The sequence below is a fragment of the Pleurodeles waltl genome, chromosome 4_2, assembly GCF_031143425.1.
Source record: "Pleurodeles waltl isolate 20211129_DDA chromosome 4_2, aPleWal1.hap1.20221129, whole genome shotgun sequence".
NCBI classification, from domain to species: Eukaryota; Metazoa; Chordata; class Amphibia; order Caudata; family Salamandridae; genus Pleurodeles; species Pleurodeles waltl.
This window is the reverse complement of record NC_090443.1, coordinates 862,795,618-862,811,481: the sequence shown is the minus strand read 5'-3', so window position 1 is coordinate 862,811,481 and position 15,864 is coordinate 862,795,618. Positions and strand designations below refer to the sequence as shown.

The 15,864-nt window shown below is 47.4% G+C and overlaps 1 protein-coding gene across 2 annotated transcripts in view; it reads right to left on the bottom strand.

Moving 5' to 3' along the window:
* Positions 1–15,864, bottom strand: part of USP24 (ubiquitin specific peptidase 24) — a 1,409,949-nt gene that overhangs the window by 148,596 nt on the left and 1,245,489 nt on the right. For both annotated transcript variants that reach the window (XM_069232604.1, XM_069232603.1), the window contains exon 61: positions 2,140–2,205. In XM_069232604.1, the coding sequence (XP_069088705.1) occupies positions 2,140–2,205 (66 nt within the window). The remainder of the gene's footprint in view (positions 1–2,139; positions 2,206–15,864) is intronic.

Sequence of the window (15,864 nt, the reverse complement as noted above, 5' to 3'; positions counted from 1 at the left end):
AAATAAGTAAGGAATCTGCAACTAGAAGTCTCTATCAGATAGGATTTTTGCATTTGATAATCACACCCTCGTACTCATCTGATTCTGCATGTTTTGAAATGTTTACGGATGTTTTTATTTAGAACCCTTCAACCAAGGTCCAACACTTCAAGAAGGACCCTTGGCTTCAATTTCCAGGAGTAACACTTAGGTGGGTCATTCCGACCCTGGCGGTCAAAGACCGCCAGGGCCGCGAATGACGGAAGCACCGCCATCAGGCTGGCGGTGCTGCCTTGCCCATTCTGACCGCGGCGGTAAAGCCGCGGTCAGAAAACCGGGGCCGGCGGTTTCCCGCCGGTTTACCCCCGGCTGGGCGAATCCACTATGGCGGCGCTGCTTACCGCCAGCCTGTTTCTGGCGGTTGTCACCGCCAGGAAGAGGCTGGCGGTAACAGGTGTCTAGGGGCCCCCTAACAGGGACCCAGCATGCTTTTCACTGTCTGCCTAGCAGACAGTGAAAAGAGCGACGGGTGCAACTGCACCCGTCGCACGCCTGCAACACCGCCGGCTCCATTCGGAGCCGGCTTCAGTGTTGCAGGCCTCCTGCCCGCCGGCCCAGCGGGAAAGTTGAAATGGCACCAGCGGTCTTTTGACAGCGGTGCGGCCAAATGGCGGTTCCCGCCAGGCGGGCGGCAACTGCTGCCCGCCGGGGTCAGAATGACCCCCTAAGTGCCATGTAATTTATGCTAAATACCTGAAAAATTAGCAGACATCACATCTAGCTGATTTTTCACAGCAGACACTCAACTTCACAATTTATAGCTCAATAAGAATTTTGTAGTTCTTTGAGGGCCGAAAACAAGTTATTTCACTCAATCAGTTCCGGTTCCTGATTGTCCATCCCAGTTTACATGACCATTATACTGAAACACTTTCTGGGTGCTGTGGTTTAAATCTTTCATTACAGATTGTATTACAATTTTTTTTTCTTTCTACTTTTCTTTGTATTTTCACTTGGAAGAGTAAGAACAGATGCTATCAATACCTGGGCACTGGTAGCTCTACTTTGTGTGTGCTATTGTCTTGGTTGCTCATTCTTTTCTTGGATGTTTTCTCTGCACATATTCTTCCAGTTTCAGATTCTGGCTCGTGCATGGGGCACTTCAGCATGTGAGATCAGACTTATAAGCATCAGCCACCATGACCCAGACTTACTTTAACTTTCAGCATTCCTTCGATTCACCACTGCCAGAAACACATTTGGAATCACATTGTAAAGCAATTTGAAGCTTCACTGTATATTACACTGTCTTTTCTTGCCCCATGGACCACTATAACGTGGAGTTTCCCAGCAGCCACTGCAATAGGCCATGTTACTCAGCCCATCAGACAAAAAATGCTGCCTTCTAACAGGATTTCCCCCGGCTCATAGGATGATGGGGCCTTTTGTGTATTTCAGATTCTGCGCATCTCTGCCTGATGTAAATGAGGCTTCTGTGGATGATGCACTTCCAATATGTGTTTCCTGCTCAGATCAGTAGGCAGCGCCTCTGCAATGGTGGAGGAGCGTCCCCCACTGGCTAAGAGCCAGCGTGTGGAGGGAAGGGCAGGGTTGGGCCAAATGAGGGGGAGGAGGAGTGGAGTGAAATTAAGTACACATGTTACTTTGACCGGCCGTCTTAGGTTGACTGCGCACTTAGATTTCTCCCAGCTGTATTACACAGAGAACTGAACGTACTCCAATGCCCTGTCTGAGCGTCAGACCAAGCTGTTCGGACCAATCCTGGTGCTGCTCTCAGGCTAGAATGAGAGCAGCGCAAGGATTGCGTGGGAAAGCCTGTGCTGGTGTCCCAGGAACTGCAGGGACACCATCAGAAGAGGGGCCAGCAGTGATGGGACAGGTGAGTTTATTTTAATTTATCGAACTCCCATCCCCCCCCCCCCTTGCAAGATTTGCAGCAGCTGCTCCTGACTATGTCTCAGAATCCTCTCATGGCTCAAAGAAGGTGACCAAGCCAAAGCTTAAAGATTATGCAACTAAATTGCTTACCAATATAAAATGTGTAGATCATTAGTTAGTTTGTCCTTCTACATTAATTAAGGAAATTCAAAATGCTCATCACACCATTTGCATTGACAAATATATTTTTATTTAACCTACCAAAATCTCATGAAGTAACTGGAAAGTGTTTTTTAACTCATGAGGTGGTGCAGTTTCCAACTGATTCTGCAAATAAAAACATATATAAATATATCTCAGACAATACTGATTAGGGTTAAATAGAAATACTATGCAAAACCACTACCATAAGCAACAAACAATTACTTACCTTTAATAACTCTTTGTGGTGGATACTCTAACCGCTTATTCCTCATCTTTAGACTATCTATAGGTGCCAGACCAGATCCAGAGAGCTTCAACAGTGGTGCTCTGATGCACCACCATGTGGTGGTGTGTGGCTCCTTACTGCTCCAGAAGTGACTGAGAGGAGCCACATATAAGCCCCACTCTTGCAAGCTGATATCAGTTTCTTGTTTCTTTCCCTTTTACATTCTTGGAGATAGAACAATTGTTGGAGCCAGTGTGCCAAAATTCATTCCAATGTCTGTGAAGCAGCCATGACTCAGATGGAACAGGTTTTCAGACCAGCATGTAGTAAATCTTAATGCAGCAGATTATCCATAATGACAGGGTCCACTTTTGCACTTGCGTACCCTTCTTTCCACCAGAGAAGCAGTCAAAGTGCTGATCATCTACAAGGCAATCTTTCATCCGGACAATGTAAAAGCTCAATGTTATATTTGGATCAGGACAATGGAGCAAGGTGACTGACTGGACAACAAGGAAGGGCATCACAACATTAAGGAGGAAAGATGCCCAAGTCCTCAACACCAACATTTTCGGAAAGAAGGAAGCGTAGGGTGATTGTAACCAACAGCAGCAGCTCATTCACATGGATGTAATAATGATAAAGATAAGTGTTTTCAGTGTCAAGAACCTTAACAGGCAACTGTTCAAAGGCTCGAAGGGTGTGCAAGTAACAAAATGTCCCAATGAGGCATCATAAGGGTTTTGGGGATTAGCATGTGTCAAACCTTTAACGAAATGCATCAAAACTGGTGACTTAACCAAGAACAATTGGACAGGTAAATGCAGACACTCTGAAATGGTAAATAAGTAATCTTTCACTGTGAACAGTGCACAGCCTTCCATGGCTAAGGAGAGAACAAACAATCAGAAAGTTTGGCTTGCAAAGGGTTGGTGTCTAGGGCACCAGCACAATATAGGCACCAGTCAAGGATAACATCCACCACTTATCTGCAAACATATGCATATAACAACCAACCTACATCCATGAAGGTGTAATTTGTGGAGCTTCAGATAATGCAAACTGCCATGCTGCTGGGACAGGTCATCCTGCCGAAGCATGATAGGAGGGCAAATGCTCAGACTCAGAAGCTAGGGCTACCACACTCTCCTGCCCCGATCTGGAGTACTCAAGATGACTTGGGCCCAGTCTTTCCTGATATTCTTCAAAAACAGAGGAAAAAGAGGCATCCCTGGGATTCTTTTTACATGAGTCCCTCAGTCCTTTGAGCTAAAATGTGATTCCTAACAAGTGCTCCAGAGAAATTGCCAGTGCACATAATTGCTGACATTGCACAACCCATACATTCATGAATAGATCTGGCCATGGCACCCACTAGTGTTCAAAGACGCCCTGCACCTCCCCACACTGGAGAAGTCACTCATGACCTGCCAAAGGACACCTGCTCCATTTGCCCGCTCTTGCATTGAAATATCATCCCAACTGGGTAGTGATCAGGAAGATGTTCAATTGCTTCATCCACCTATAGTGGCATGCAGACTCTTGTCAGAGTGGCCAGAAACCCACACTGCTCCGCTTTTTGCAGTATCACATGGTAATAGCGTTGCCATTGAAGACCAGCACCAACCTTTCTTTGATGGATGGCAGGAAGGTTTTTAGGGCCAAGCGGTCTGCCCAAGCTTCAGCAAGATATGTTGCATGTTTACTGCCAGAGACTGGAGGTCTCTGAACTTGTAACCTCCTTTCCCAGCCCAGCAGTGATGCATCTGTCACACCTTTGAGCTCTCAGTAGGGATGGAAGAGTGGCCTTCTGCCGATCAGATTGGCATCTGGCAGCCATCACTGCAGACACTAAGCAGTCACCCTTGACACCTGAACGGAGTCAGAGAGGGAGCCCTGACGCAGAGCCCTTTAATTGTGCTACCTGATGTTGAGAATGCAGAGAATTGCCAAAGCGTAGAGGCTCAGCAGCCTCAGAGCCACCCTCACAGAGATCCAGGACTGATTTTGAAACATCTTGATTTTCAACACCCTGGACTCAGTGTGGGTAGGAAAGGCCTTAAGCATTGAGTCCAGAATTGCCCCCAATGAATTAAGCTTTCTGTGTGGAGTTCGTTGATGGAGAAAATCAATGATGTCAAGCGTTCCAAAGTCTTCTGTGCGTGGTGTGCAAGTGACTGTGGCTTGTCGTTGTTCAGCAACCAGATGTTGCAGTACAGGAGTACATGTACTTCTGATCCCCCAAGATTGAACTTGACCAACACCATCACTTTAGTGAACTTAAGGCTGACGAACTAAAGCAGCTTGGTAGCCATAGCAGCAGGGGAGCAGGAACTGTAGGACTGTTTATACTGGTGCACTGTCCTTTGTTTGCTGGTGCCCTATCCGAGGCCCAGAGGAACATGTTACCTACTTTCGGTAATGCTCTTTCAGGTGGATATCCCATCTAACCACAGATTTCACACATTTAGAATATTAGCCAGGCGCCAGACTGAAAGCAGAACATTTAAAACAGCATTGCTCTTGCATGATGGTAGGTGACCTCGTTCCACCCTGAAAGTTACAAGTGGAGATACATATAAACAACACCTCAGTGTGCTGACGTCAGGTTCTTTCTTGACCCTGTCTGCCCCCTTGGACGTACAGCCCAACAACATTCAGAGGTATCAGTACAAAGACCCTTAGTTTGGGACGTTTAAACGAGATAAGAGATTATTACATGGAACAGCGAGATAAGAGGGTACTGAGAAATGTATGGTAAGATAGAGCATCCAATAGAAAGAGCTTTACTAAAGGTAATTAACTTGTTCTTCTGATGAATTCTTCTAACCACAGATTGCTCACCTTTAAAATAGATGCTAAAGGACTACGTCCCCAGAGTAGGGGTCTGTGGAATGGGTTGGACCAGGAAATCGCACAGGATCAAATTGGTGAAATTCCTTTATCGTTGGACCTTGTAATAATGGCAGTAGTGTCTTGTGAACTGCTACCCACATTGCAGCCTGAGCGATGTCCAGTACAGGCACTCTGTGTGTCAGTAAAGTTGCAGCAGCAATCGATGAACCAGTTCAAGGCTCTCTTGGGGTTTATTTGATGGAGTCTCAGCTCCTCTTTAGGGCAGTGAGGCTAAGAGAGCAACATTTGAAGATTAAATGATTGTCGGACATGAAAAGGAGTCACAAATTAAGGCAAAAAAGGCTATTCTGGCTCTCAACACGAGGAAAAAAGGTGGTGATTGGTGGCTGCACTGAGAAAGCTAGACATGACGAGCAAAAATTATCGCAACAAGGAATATGGTCTTCAGAGACAGGAGACAGAGAAAAGCTTTGCATTGGCTTGAAAGAAGCACAAATGAGGAAAGTGAGGACCAAATTAAGATCACACTGTGGCATCTCAAAGGGGATGGTGGTGGGGGCGGGGGAAGGGTCAAATTTATTAGAAACCTCATCACAACAGGTGATTTAAACCAGGACAGTTGGTCCTGCTGAAGCTAAAAAGGCAAATATGCCCAACAAACAATTTACTTACCTTTGTTAACACTTTTTCTGGTGGATATATATTTACCTGAAGATTCCTCACCTTATGACTGTGTGATGTCAGTACAGCCATAAAGCAGTTCCACTCCATTTTCTTTTTACAGTGCCTTCCAAGCGATCAGATAAAACAAACATCAGAAAGCATTGGTGCAGTTTATATCAATGTAAATATTTTAATAAAAAAATTATATGGGCCCGTTGGTGTATCCAGACATTTAATGGAGAGGAAGGTGGGTCAGAGAGGAATCTGCAGGTAGATACTGTTTCCACCAGAAAAAACTTAACCGAATGTAAGTAGCTTGTTCTTCTGATGGAGACATCTACTTGCAGATTCCTCACCTTTTGAACAGAATCACCAAGCAGTCCCAAACCAAAGAGGTGGGTACATGTCTGTCTACACCAATAATCCTGTAAAACAGAGCAAGCAAAGTGACCATCCCTCTGCACTTCTAAATCAAAGCAATAATGTTTTGCGAAAATATGAAGGGATAACCAAGTCATTGCTCTACAGGTGTCTGTCACAGGTACCCCTCTTGCTAGAGTTGAGGTATAAGATTTTGTTCTGGTAAAGTTAATGTAAATACCTTTTGGAGGTTACTTGTGTGTCAGCAGTTCTTTGTGTGAATAGCAGATCCCGATGCTCAGGAAATTCTACCTGGAAAAAGTGTGCTTGTGGACTGCCTTGTCTTTCATCTTCCCGATGTATCCCACAAAGAGCTAGTTATCCAGCCTGAACTTATAAGTTCTGCACACACAGAAGTTGACAAGATCAAGATGATGAATTTGTTCCTCCTCTGTAGTTGGATATGGGGGAGGATAGAATGTGGCAAGAGTGATGAATTGGCCTAAGTAGAAGGGAGTGAACACTTTTGACCTGTTTTAAATCAGAAAGGTGAGCCTTAACCTTAAGAGGATCCAATTAATTATCCTTGCACCATTTAGTAATTCTAGCCCATTTGCCCGCATGAATAGATTTGGTGGAGTTTCTCCTGCATGATAAGGAAGGTGGACCGGTTTTCCTTGAGAGATGATGCTGTTGATGTTCCACTATTGAAGGTCCAGTGCTGTGTCCTTGGAAATCGTGATGGAGGCTTGAAGAACTCAACTGTAGTAAAGAAACCCACTGTCATCGTTATGCAGTTCTGGTCTTCCTCAAAAGAATATGCACTAACCCAGATGCATACCCCCCTTCCCCCACCCCAGAAATATCTGCAAGCTGGACAGGCAGGAAAATGAAAATGTCACTTACCCAGTGTACATCTGTTCGTGGCATCAGTCGCTGGAGATTCACATGTTCTGCATAGCTCGCCATCTGGTGTTGGGTCGGAGTGTTACAAGTTGTTTTTCTTCGAAGAAGTCTTTCGAGTCACGGGACCGAGTGACTCCTCCTTCTGTCTCCATTGCGCATGGGCGTCGACTCCATCTTCGATTGTTTTCCCCGCAGAGGGTGAGGTAGGAGTTGTGTTGTAGTAATAGTGCCCATGCAATGGAGTGACTAAGTATGTACCTATTTAAGGCTAAAATAATATATATACAAAGTTGAAGCTAACTTACGAATTGCTACAGGCTCCCGGGGAGGTGGGTGGGCACATGTGAATCTCCAGCGACTGATGCCACGAACAGATGTACACTGGGTAAGTGACATTTTCAGTTCGATGGCATCTGTCGCTGTAGATACACATGTTCTGCATAGACTAGTAAGCAGTTATCTCCCCAAAAGCGGTGGTTCAGCCTGTAGGAATGGAAGTGGTTTGAAATAACGTTCTTAACACGGCTTGACCTACTGTGGCTTGCTGTGCGGATAGCACATCTACACAGTAGTGCTTGGTGAACGTGTGTGGCGTAGACCATGTGGCTGCCTTACATATTTCTTGCATTGGGATGTTTCCTAGAAAGGCCATGGTAGCACCTTTTTTTCTGGTTGAGTGTGCCCTGGGTGTAATGGGCAGTTGTCGTTTTGCTTTAAGGTAGCAGATTTGGATGCATTTAACTATCCATCTGGCTATACCTTGTTTTGATATTGGGTTTCCTGCATGAGGTTTTTGGAATGCAATAAATAGTTGTTTAGTCTTTCTGATGTTTTTCGTTCTGTCAATGTAGTACATTAATGCTCTTTTGACATCTAATGTATGTAGTGCCCTCTCAGCTACGGAATCTGGCTGTGGGAAGAACACTGGTAGTTCCACTGTTTGATTTAGGTGGAACGGTGAAATAACCTTTGGTAAAAATTTAGGATTAGTCCTTAGGACGACTTTATTTTTGTGTAGTTGTATAAAAGGTTCTTGTATTGTAAACGCCTGAATTTCGCTTACTCTTCTTAGAGATGTAATGGCGATGAGAAATGCAACCTTCCAGGTGAGGAACTGTATTTCGCAAGAGTGCATGGGTTCAAAAGGTGGACCCATGAGTCTTGTTAAGACAACATTTAAGTTCCATGAAGGAACAGGTGGTGTTCTTGGTGGTATAATTCTTTTAAGCCCTTCCATGAATGCTTTAATGACTGGTATCCTATATAGGGAAGTTGAATAGGTAGTCTGCAGGTATGCAGATATTGCCGCAAGGTGTATTTTAATGGAAGAGAAGGCTAGGCTAGATTTCTGTAAGTGAAGCAAGTAACCCACTACATCCTTTGGAGTTGCGTGTATAGGTTGGATCTGATTATGATGGCAGTAGCAGACAAACCTCTTCCATTTACTTGCATAGCAGTGCCTAGTGGACGGCCTTCTGGCTTGCTTTATGACTTCCATACATTCTTGGGTAAGTTGTAAGTGTCCGAATTCTAGGATTTCAGGAGCCAGATTGCTAGATTCAGCGATGCTGGATCTGGATGTCTGATCTGTTGGTTGTGTTGCGTTAACAGATCCGGCCTGTTGGGCAATTTGATGTGGGGTACTACTGATAGGTCTAGCAGTGTTGTGTACCAGGGTTGCCTTGCCCAAGTTGGTGCCATTAAAATGAGTTTGAGTTTGTTTTGACTCAATTTGTTTACCAGATAAGGAAGGAGAGGGAGAGGAGGAAAAGCGTAGGCAAATATCCCTGACCAGTTCATCCATAGGGCATTGCCTTGGGACTGCCTGTGTGGGTATCTGGATGCGAAGTTTTGGCATTTTGCGTTCTCTCTTGTTGCAAACAAGTCTATTTGAGGTGTTCCCCAGAGTCTGAAGTAAGTGTTTAGAACTTGGGGGGTGAATTTCCCATTCGTGGACTTGTTGGTGATCTCGAGAGAGATTGTCTGCAAGTTGATTCTGGATCCCTGGAATAAACTGCGCTATTAGGCGAATGTGGTTGTGAATTGCCCATCGCCATATTTTCTGTGCTAGAAGACTCAACTGCGTTGAGTGTGTCCCCCCCTGTTTGTTTAGATAATACATAGTTGTCATGTTGTCTGTTTTGACAAGAATGTATTTGTGAGTTATAATTGGTTGGAAAGCCCGCAATGCGTGAAAAACTGCTAGCATTTCTAGGTGATTTATATGCAGTTTTGTTTGATGTACGTTCCATTGTCCTTGTATGCTGTGTTGATCGAGGTGTGCTCCCCACCCTGTCATGGAAGCATCTGTTGTTATTACGTATTGTGGCACTGGGTCTTGGAATGGCGACCCTTTGTTTAAATTTATACTGTTCCACCATAGAAGCGAGAGGTAAGTTTGGCGGTCTATCAACACCAGATCTAGAAGGTGACCCTGTGCTTGTGACCATTGTGATCCTAGGCACTGTTGTAAGGGCCTCATGTGTAGTCTTGCGTTCGGGACAATGGCTATGCATGAAGACATCATGCCTAGGAGTTGTAATATCATCTTTGCTTGTATTGTTTGTGTTGGATACATGCGTTGTATGATCTTGTTGAAATTTTGAATTCTTTGTGGACTTGGAGTGGCTACTCCCTTTGTTGTGTCTATTATGGCTCCCAGGTATTGTTGTATTTTGCACGGCAAAATGTTGGATTTTGCAAAGTTGACGGTGAAACCTAGTTTGTAGAGGGTTTGTATGATTTGATTTGTAAGCACTTTGTTAGTGAATTGGTTTTGATTAGCCAATCGTCTAGATACGGGAATACATGTATTTGCTGCCTTCTGATGTGTGCAGCCACTACTGCTAGACATTTTGTAAAGACTCTTGGTGCGGTTGTTAAACCAAAAGGCAATACTTTGAATTGGTAATGTATTCCTTTGAATACGAACCGTAGGTATTTTCTGTGAGATGGATGTATTGGTATATGGAAATACGCGTCTTTGAGGTCTAAGGTTGTCATGTAGTCCTGTAGTTTTAGCAATGGTAACACCTCTTGTAGCGTGACCATGTGAAAGTGGTCTGATTTGATGTAGGTGTTTAGTATTCTGAGGTCTAGGATTGGTCTCAGTGTTTTGTCCTTTTTTGGTATTAAGAAGTACAGTGAATAGACTCCTGTGTTTGTTTGTGTGGTTGGTACTAATTCGATTGCATTCTTTTGCAATAGTGCTTGAACTTCTATTTCCAGAAGGTCGGAATGTTGTTTTGACAATTTCTGTGCTTTTGGTGGTATGTTTGGAGGGAATTGTAGGAATTCTATGCAATAACCATGTTGGATAATTGCTAAGACCCAAGTGTCTGTAGTTATTTCCTCCCATGCTTTGTAATAATGACCTATTCTTCCCCCCACTGGTGTTGTGTGGAGGGGGTGAGTGACATCTGAGTCACTGCTTGGTTGTAGGGGTTTTGGGGCTTTGAAATTTTCCTCTATTCCTAGGGAATTGCCCTCCTCTGTATTGGCCCCGAAGGCCTCCCCTGTACTGTCCCTGGTAGCTGGACGGTGTTGCCTGCGAGGTGCTGGCTTGTGTGGCCTGACCCCGAAACCCCCCTCTAAAGGGTGTCTTGCGGAAGGTGCTGTAGGTTCCTCTGCTCTGCGGGGAGCAGAGTGCGCCCATGGCTTTAGCAGTGTCAGTGTCTTTTTTAAGTTTTTCGATTGCTGTGTCCTCTTCTGGTCCGAACAGTTGTTTTTCGTTGAATGGCATATTGAGCACTGCCTGCTGTATCTCTGGTTTGAACCCAGACGTTCTTAGCCATGCGTGCCTTCTAATGGTCACAGATGTATTAATTGTTCTTGCAGCTGTGTCTGCTGCGTCCATAGAAGATCGTATCTGGTTATTTGATATGTTCTGTCCTTCCTCAACCACCTGCTTTGCCCATTTTTGAAGTTCCTTGGGTAGATGCTCGATGAGGTGTTGCATCTCATCCCAATGGGCTCTGTCATAGCGCGCAAGTAGTGCTTGAGAGTTAGCGATGCGCCACTGGTTTGCAGCTTGTACTGCGACCCTTTTCCCAGCTGCATCGAACTTGCGGCTCTCTTTATCTGGGGGTGGTGCGTCCCCAGATGTGTGGGAGTTGGCTCTTTTCCGAGCTGCTCCCACTACGACGGAATCTGGTGGCAGCTGTGTGGTGATGAAAACAGGGTCTGTAGGAGGTGCTTTATATTTCTTTTCCACCCTTGGCGTTATTGCCCTAATTTTGACCGGCTCCTTGAAGATTTCCTTTGCGTGCCGAAGCATACCTGGCAGCATAGGCAGGCTTTGGTAGGAGCTGTGGGTGGAGGAGAGGGTGTTGAATAAAAAGTCATCCTCAACTTGTTCTGAGTGGAGGTTTACGTTGTGGAATTGTGCTGCTCTAGCCACCACTTGAGAATATGCTGTGCTGTCTTCAGGTGGTGAGGGCTTTGTTGGATATGCCTCCGGACTGTTGTCCGACACTGGGGCGTCATATAAGTCCCAAGCGTCTTGATCTTGGTCACCTTGGCTCATGGTGGTGTGAGCCGGGGAATGTGACGGAGTTTGCGTCGGTGAGACGTTAATTACAGGTGGAGGAGAGGGTGGCGGAGTCACCTTTTTCACCATCTTTGTTTGTGGCGCCTGGTCTGTTTGAAACTCCAGTCTCCTTTTTCTCCTAATAGGGGGAAGGGTACTTATTTTTCCTGTTCCCTGCTGTATGAAAATACGTTTTTGCGTATGGTCCACTTCGGTGGATTGCAGCTCTTCCTCAAACCTATGCTTTCGCATCTGAGAGGACAGTGATTGCTCCTCTGTATAAGAGCCTGGACCTGGGTCGGTTACGGGTTGTTTCGGCACCGAAACCCTGCCTGTATCTTTTTTCGGCTCCGAGGTGGCTTTTTTCTTTTTTAGAGTCGAAACCTCTCGGCGTCGATCTTCGTCGGTGCCGCTGTCTCGGCGTCGAGCCGTTTCTACACCGCTATCTCGGTGTCGTTGCTTCTCTCCAGCACTTTCTCGATCCCGAGAAGGCTGCGTGCCGGTGTCTCGACCGGAGTCGGACGATCTCGGCACTGTTTGGGCCTTTTTCGGTGCCGATGGTCGGTCACCGAACTTATGGGTGGAGCCATGGCCTGGTGGCAGTGGCGTCCCCTGGGCCTTGTCACTTTTCTTATGTGTTGTTTTCGACGTCTTACTCACGGTTCTTTGATCGTCGAATTCCTCGGAGTCCGATTCGTGGAACGAAAAGGTTTCTTCTTCCTCTTGTTCCTCGAACTCTTGGTGTGCTGTCGGCGTGGACGCCATCTGAAGTCTCCTGGCTCGACGGTCACGGAGTGTCTTTCGGGACCGGAACGCGCGACAGGCTTCGCAAGTCTCCTCACTGTGCTCAGGTGACAGGCACAGGTTACAGACCAAATGTTGGTCTGTATACGGGTATTTGTTGTGGCATTTGGGACAAAAACGGAACGGGGTCCGTTCCATCGGCGGTGTTGGACACGCGGTCGGGCCGACCAGGCCCCGACGGGGGATCGGAAAGTACCCCGAAGGGCACCGGAGCGCGTCGATCTTCGATGCGGTGTTGAATCTAACTACGCCGATCCCGAACGCAACAATACCGACGAAAATCTTCTGAAATCTACTAACTTTCCGTTCCGAAACTCGGAGCGACAGGAACACGTCCGAACCCGATGGCGGAAAGAAAACAATCGAAGATGGAGTCGATGCCCATGCGCAATGGAGACAGAAGGAGGAGTCACTCGGTCCCGTGACTCAAAAGACTTCTTCGAAGAAAAACAACTTGTAACACTCCGACCCAACACCAGATGGCGAGCTATGCAGAACATGTGTATCTACAGCGACAGATGCCATCGAACTTAGCTATTCAGGAGGCGTGTTGCTTTTCTGGGCTGAGCACACCCCTAGGGTAGCCAGCCTGAACTGGACACCACCTAGGGAGGAAATTCTGCCATCTTTTGTGTGATAGAATTGCCAAAAGCAACACCACCAGCAACACAGGGCCGGTCAGGTGCAGAGGTCAAAGGAGGTCCCAAATAACATAGCCACCTATGGAGAACAGGGGTGCTCCGGTGCCAGTCTGCTAGCAAGTAAGTACCTGCGTCCTCGGTGAGCAGACCAGGGCGGTTTTGTAGAGCACTGGGGGGAACACACACACAAGCACACAAAACACACACTCAGCAGCACAGGGGCGGCCGGGTGCAGTGTGCAAAGTAGGTGTTGGGTTTGAATAGAAAACAATGGAGGGACCCAGAGGTCACTCTGGCGATGCAGGCAGGGCACAGGGCGGCTTCTCAGGCCAGCCACCGACTGGGTTAGGATGAGGGCCGCCTGCTGGTCACTCCTGCACTGGTAGGTGGATTCTCTCGTTCCTAGGGGCTGCGGGTGCAGTGCTTTGTCCAGGCGTTGGGTTCCTTTGTTACCAGGCAGTCGTGGTCAGGGGGAGCCTTTGGATCCTCTCTGCTGGCGTCGCTGTGGGGGTGGAGGGAGGTCGACTCAGGGTGTCCAGGTCACTGGAGTCGCCTAGGAGTCCTCTCTGCAGTGTTGGTCGTCCTGAACTTGAGCCACGGGCGTCGGGCGCCGAGTATGAAGACTCACGCTTCTGGCAAGAAGTTAGAGTCTCTTTAAAGTTGCTTTCTTTGTTGGTGTTTCTGGACAGAGCCGGGGTCACCTCAACTCAGGACACCTTAGGTGCTGTCATGACTGGTGGGTGACTCCTCCTTGTTTTTCTCATTATCTCCTCCGGACTTGCAGCCAAAAGTGTGGGCTGTGTCCGGAGGGGCAGGCATCTCCACTAGCTGGGATGCCCTAGGGCGCTGTAGCTTTGAGGCTCACACCAGGTGTTACAGTTCCTGCAGGGGGAGGTGAGAAGCACCTCCACCCAGTGCAGGCTTTGTTCCTGGCCACAGAGTGACAAAAGCACTCACCCCATGTGGCCAGAAACCCGTCTGGTTGTGCAGGCTGGCAGGAACTGGTCAGCCTAACATTGGTGTTTAGACTGGTATACAGGGGGCATCTCTAAGTTGCCCTCTGTGTGCATTTTTCAACAAACCCCACACTGGCATCAGTGTGGATTTATTGTGCTGAGAAGTTTGATACCAAACTTCCCAGAAATCAGTGTAGCCATTATGGAACTGTGGAGTTTGTGTTTGACAGACTCCCAGACCATATATTCTTTATGGCTACCCTGCACTTACAATGTCTAAGATTTGGCTTAGACACTGTAGTGGCATAGTGCTCATGCAACTATGCCCTCACCTGTGGTATAGTGCACCCTGCCTTAGGGCTGTAAAGCCTGCTAGAGGGGTGACTTACCTATTCCACAAGCAGTGGGTTGTGGGCATGGCACCCTGAGGAAAGTGCCATGTCGACTTTGTCATTTTCTCCCCACCAGCACACACAAGCTGTGAGGCAGTGTGCATGTGCTGAGTGAGGGGTCCCTAGGGCGGCATAATACATGCTGCAGCCCTTAGAGACCTTCCCTGGCCACAGGGCCCTTGGTACCAGGGGTACCAGTTATAAGCGACTTATCTGTGTGCCAGGGCTGTGCCAATTGTGGGAACAGTTTAGGGAAAGAACACTGGTGCTGGGGCTTGGTTAGCAGGATCCCTGCACACTTTCAATCATAACTAGCATCAACAAAAGGCAAAAAGTTAGGAGGTAACCATGCCAAGGGAGGCATTTCCCTACAGAGGCCTGAATTCCATTTGTGACGAAAAGCGTCACCGAGCGATTGGTGCCTTGCAAACTCCAACGCGCAATACTGCTGACACTGATCATTCTCAGTGTAGGAGAACAGATCTAACCAAGGCTCTACCCACTGCTGAAAGACTCCTTGCGCCACCTCCGGATGGAGGTACCATTCGTGATCCGCTGGGCGTTGACGGCCGAGTTCATCCGCTCTGGCATTTAGAGAACCTGCCAGGTGTTGAACCACTGGGGTTAAACCCTGCTGTTCCAGCTAGGTCCAGAGACGCAGAGCCTCTTTACAAAGGGTCCACAACCCCACACCCCCCTGCTTGTTGCAGCACAACATTACAGTGGTGTTGTCCGTGAACACCTGCACTAACTTCCCTTTCACAACAGATAGAAGTGCTTTCAATGCTTGCCAGATCGCCCAGATCTCCAATAAGTTGATATGGAGCCCGGACTCTGCATCTCCCACTTGGCCGCCCCATCCCAGAAGTGAAGCATATGTCACTACTGTGAGATCTGGTTGAGGAAGGGAGAGGAGTCTGCCTTTGACCCAATCGCAGTTCACTAACAACCACTGCAGGTCTTCTGCAATTCCCTCTGAGATCTGAAGCGTGTCGGTAAGGTTTCCCTGATGTTATGCCCACTGGAACTTCAGGTCCCACTGCAGAGCCCACATATGCCATCTGGCATGTTTGACTAACAGGATGCAGGACGCCATGAGTCCCAACAGCCTCAGAGGCCGAAACATCGGTATCATAACCTGAATATCCTGGACTCGCTTCTCGGGAGGATAGGCCCGAAACTGCACTGTGTCCAGAACAGCTCAAATGAAAGGGAGCTTCTGAGATGGAGTCAGGAGTGACTTCGGCACATTTATAGTGCACCCCAGCGAATGCAGGAGGTCCGCCGTAGTCTGAGGGTGGTCGACGAGAGCCTGGGGCGTAGGAGCCTTCAACAGCCAGTTGTCGAGATTGGGGAAGACTGCAATCCCTAACCTGCGCAGATGAGCTGCCTCCACCGCCATCACTTTGGTCAACACCCGAGGGGCACTGATGAGAGCGCAGGGGAGCAC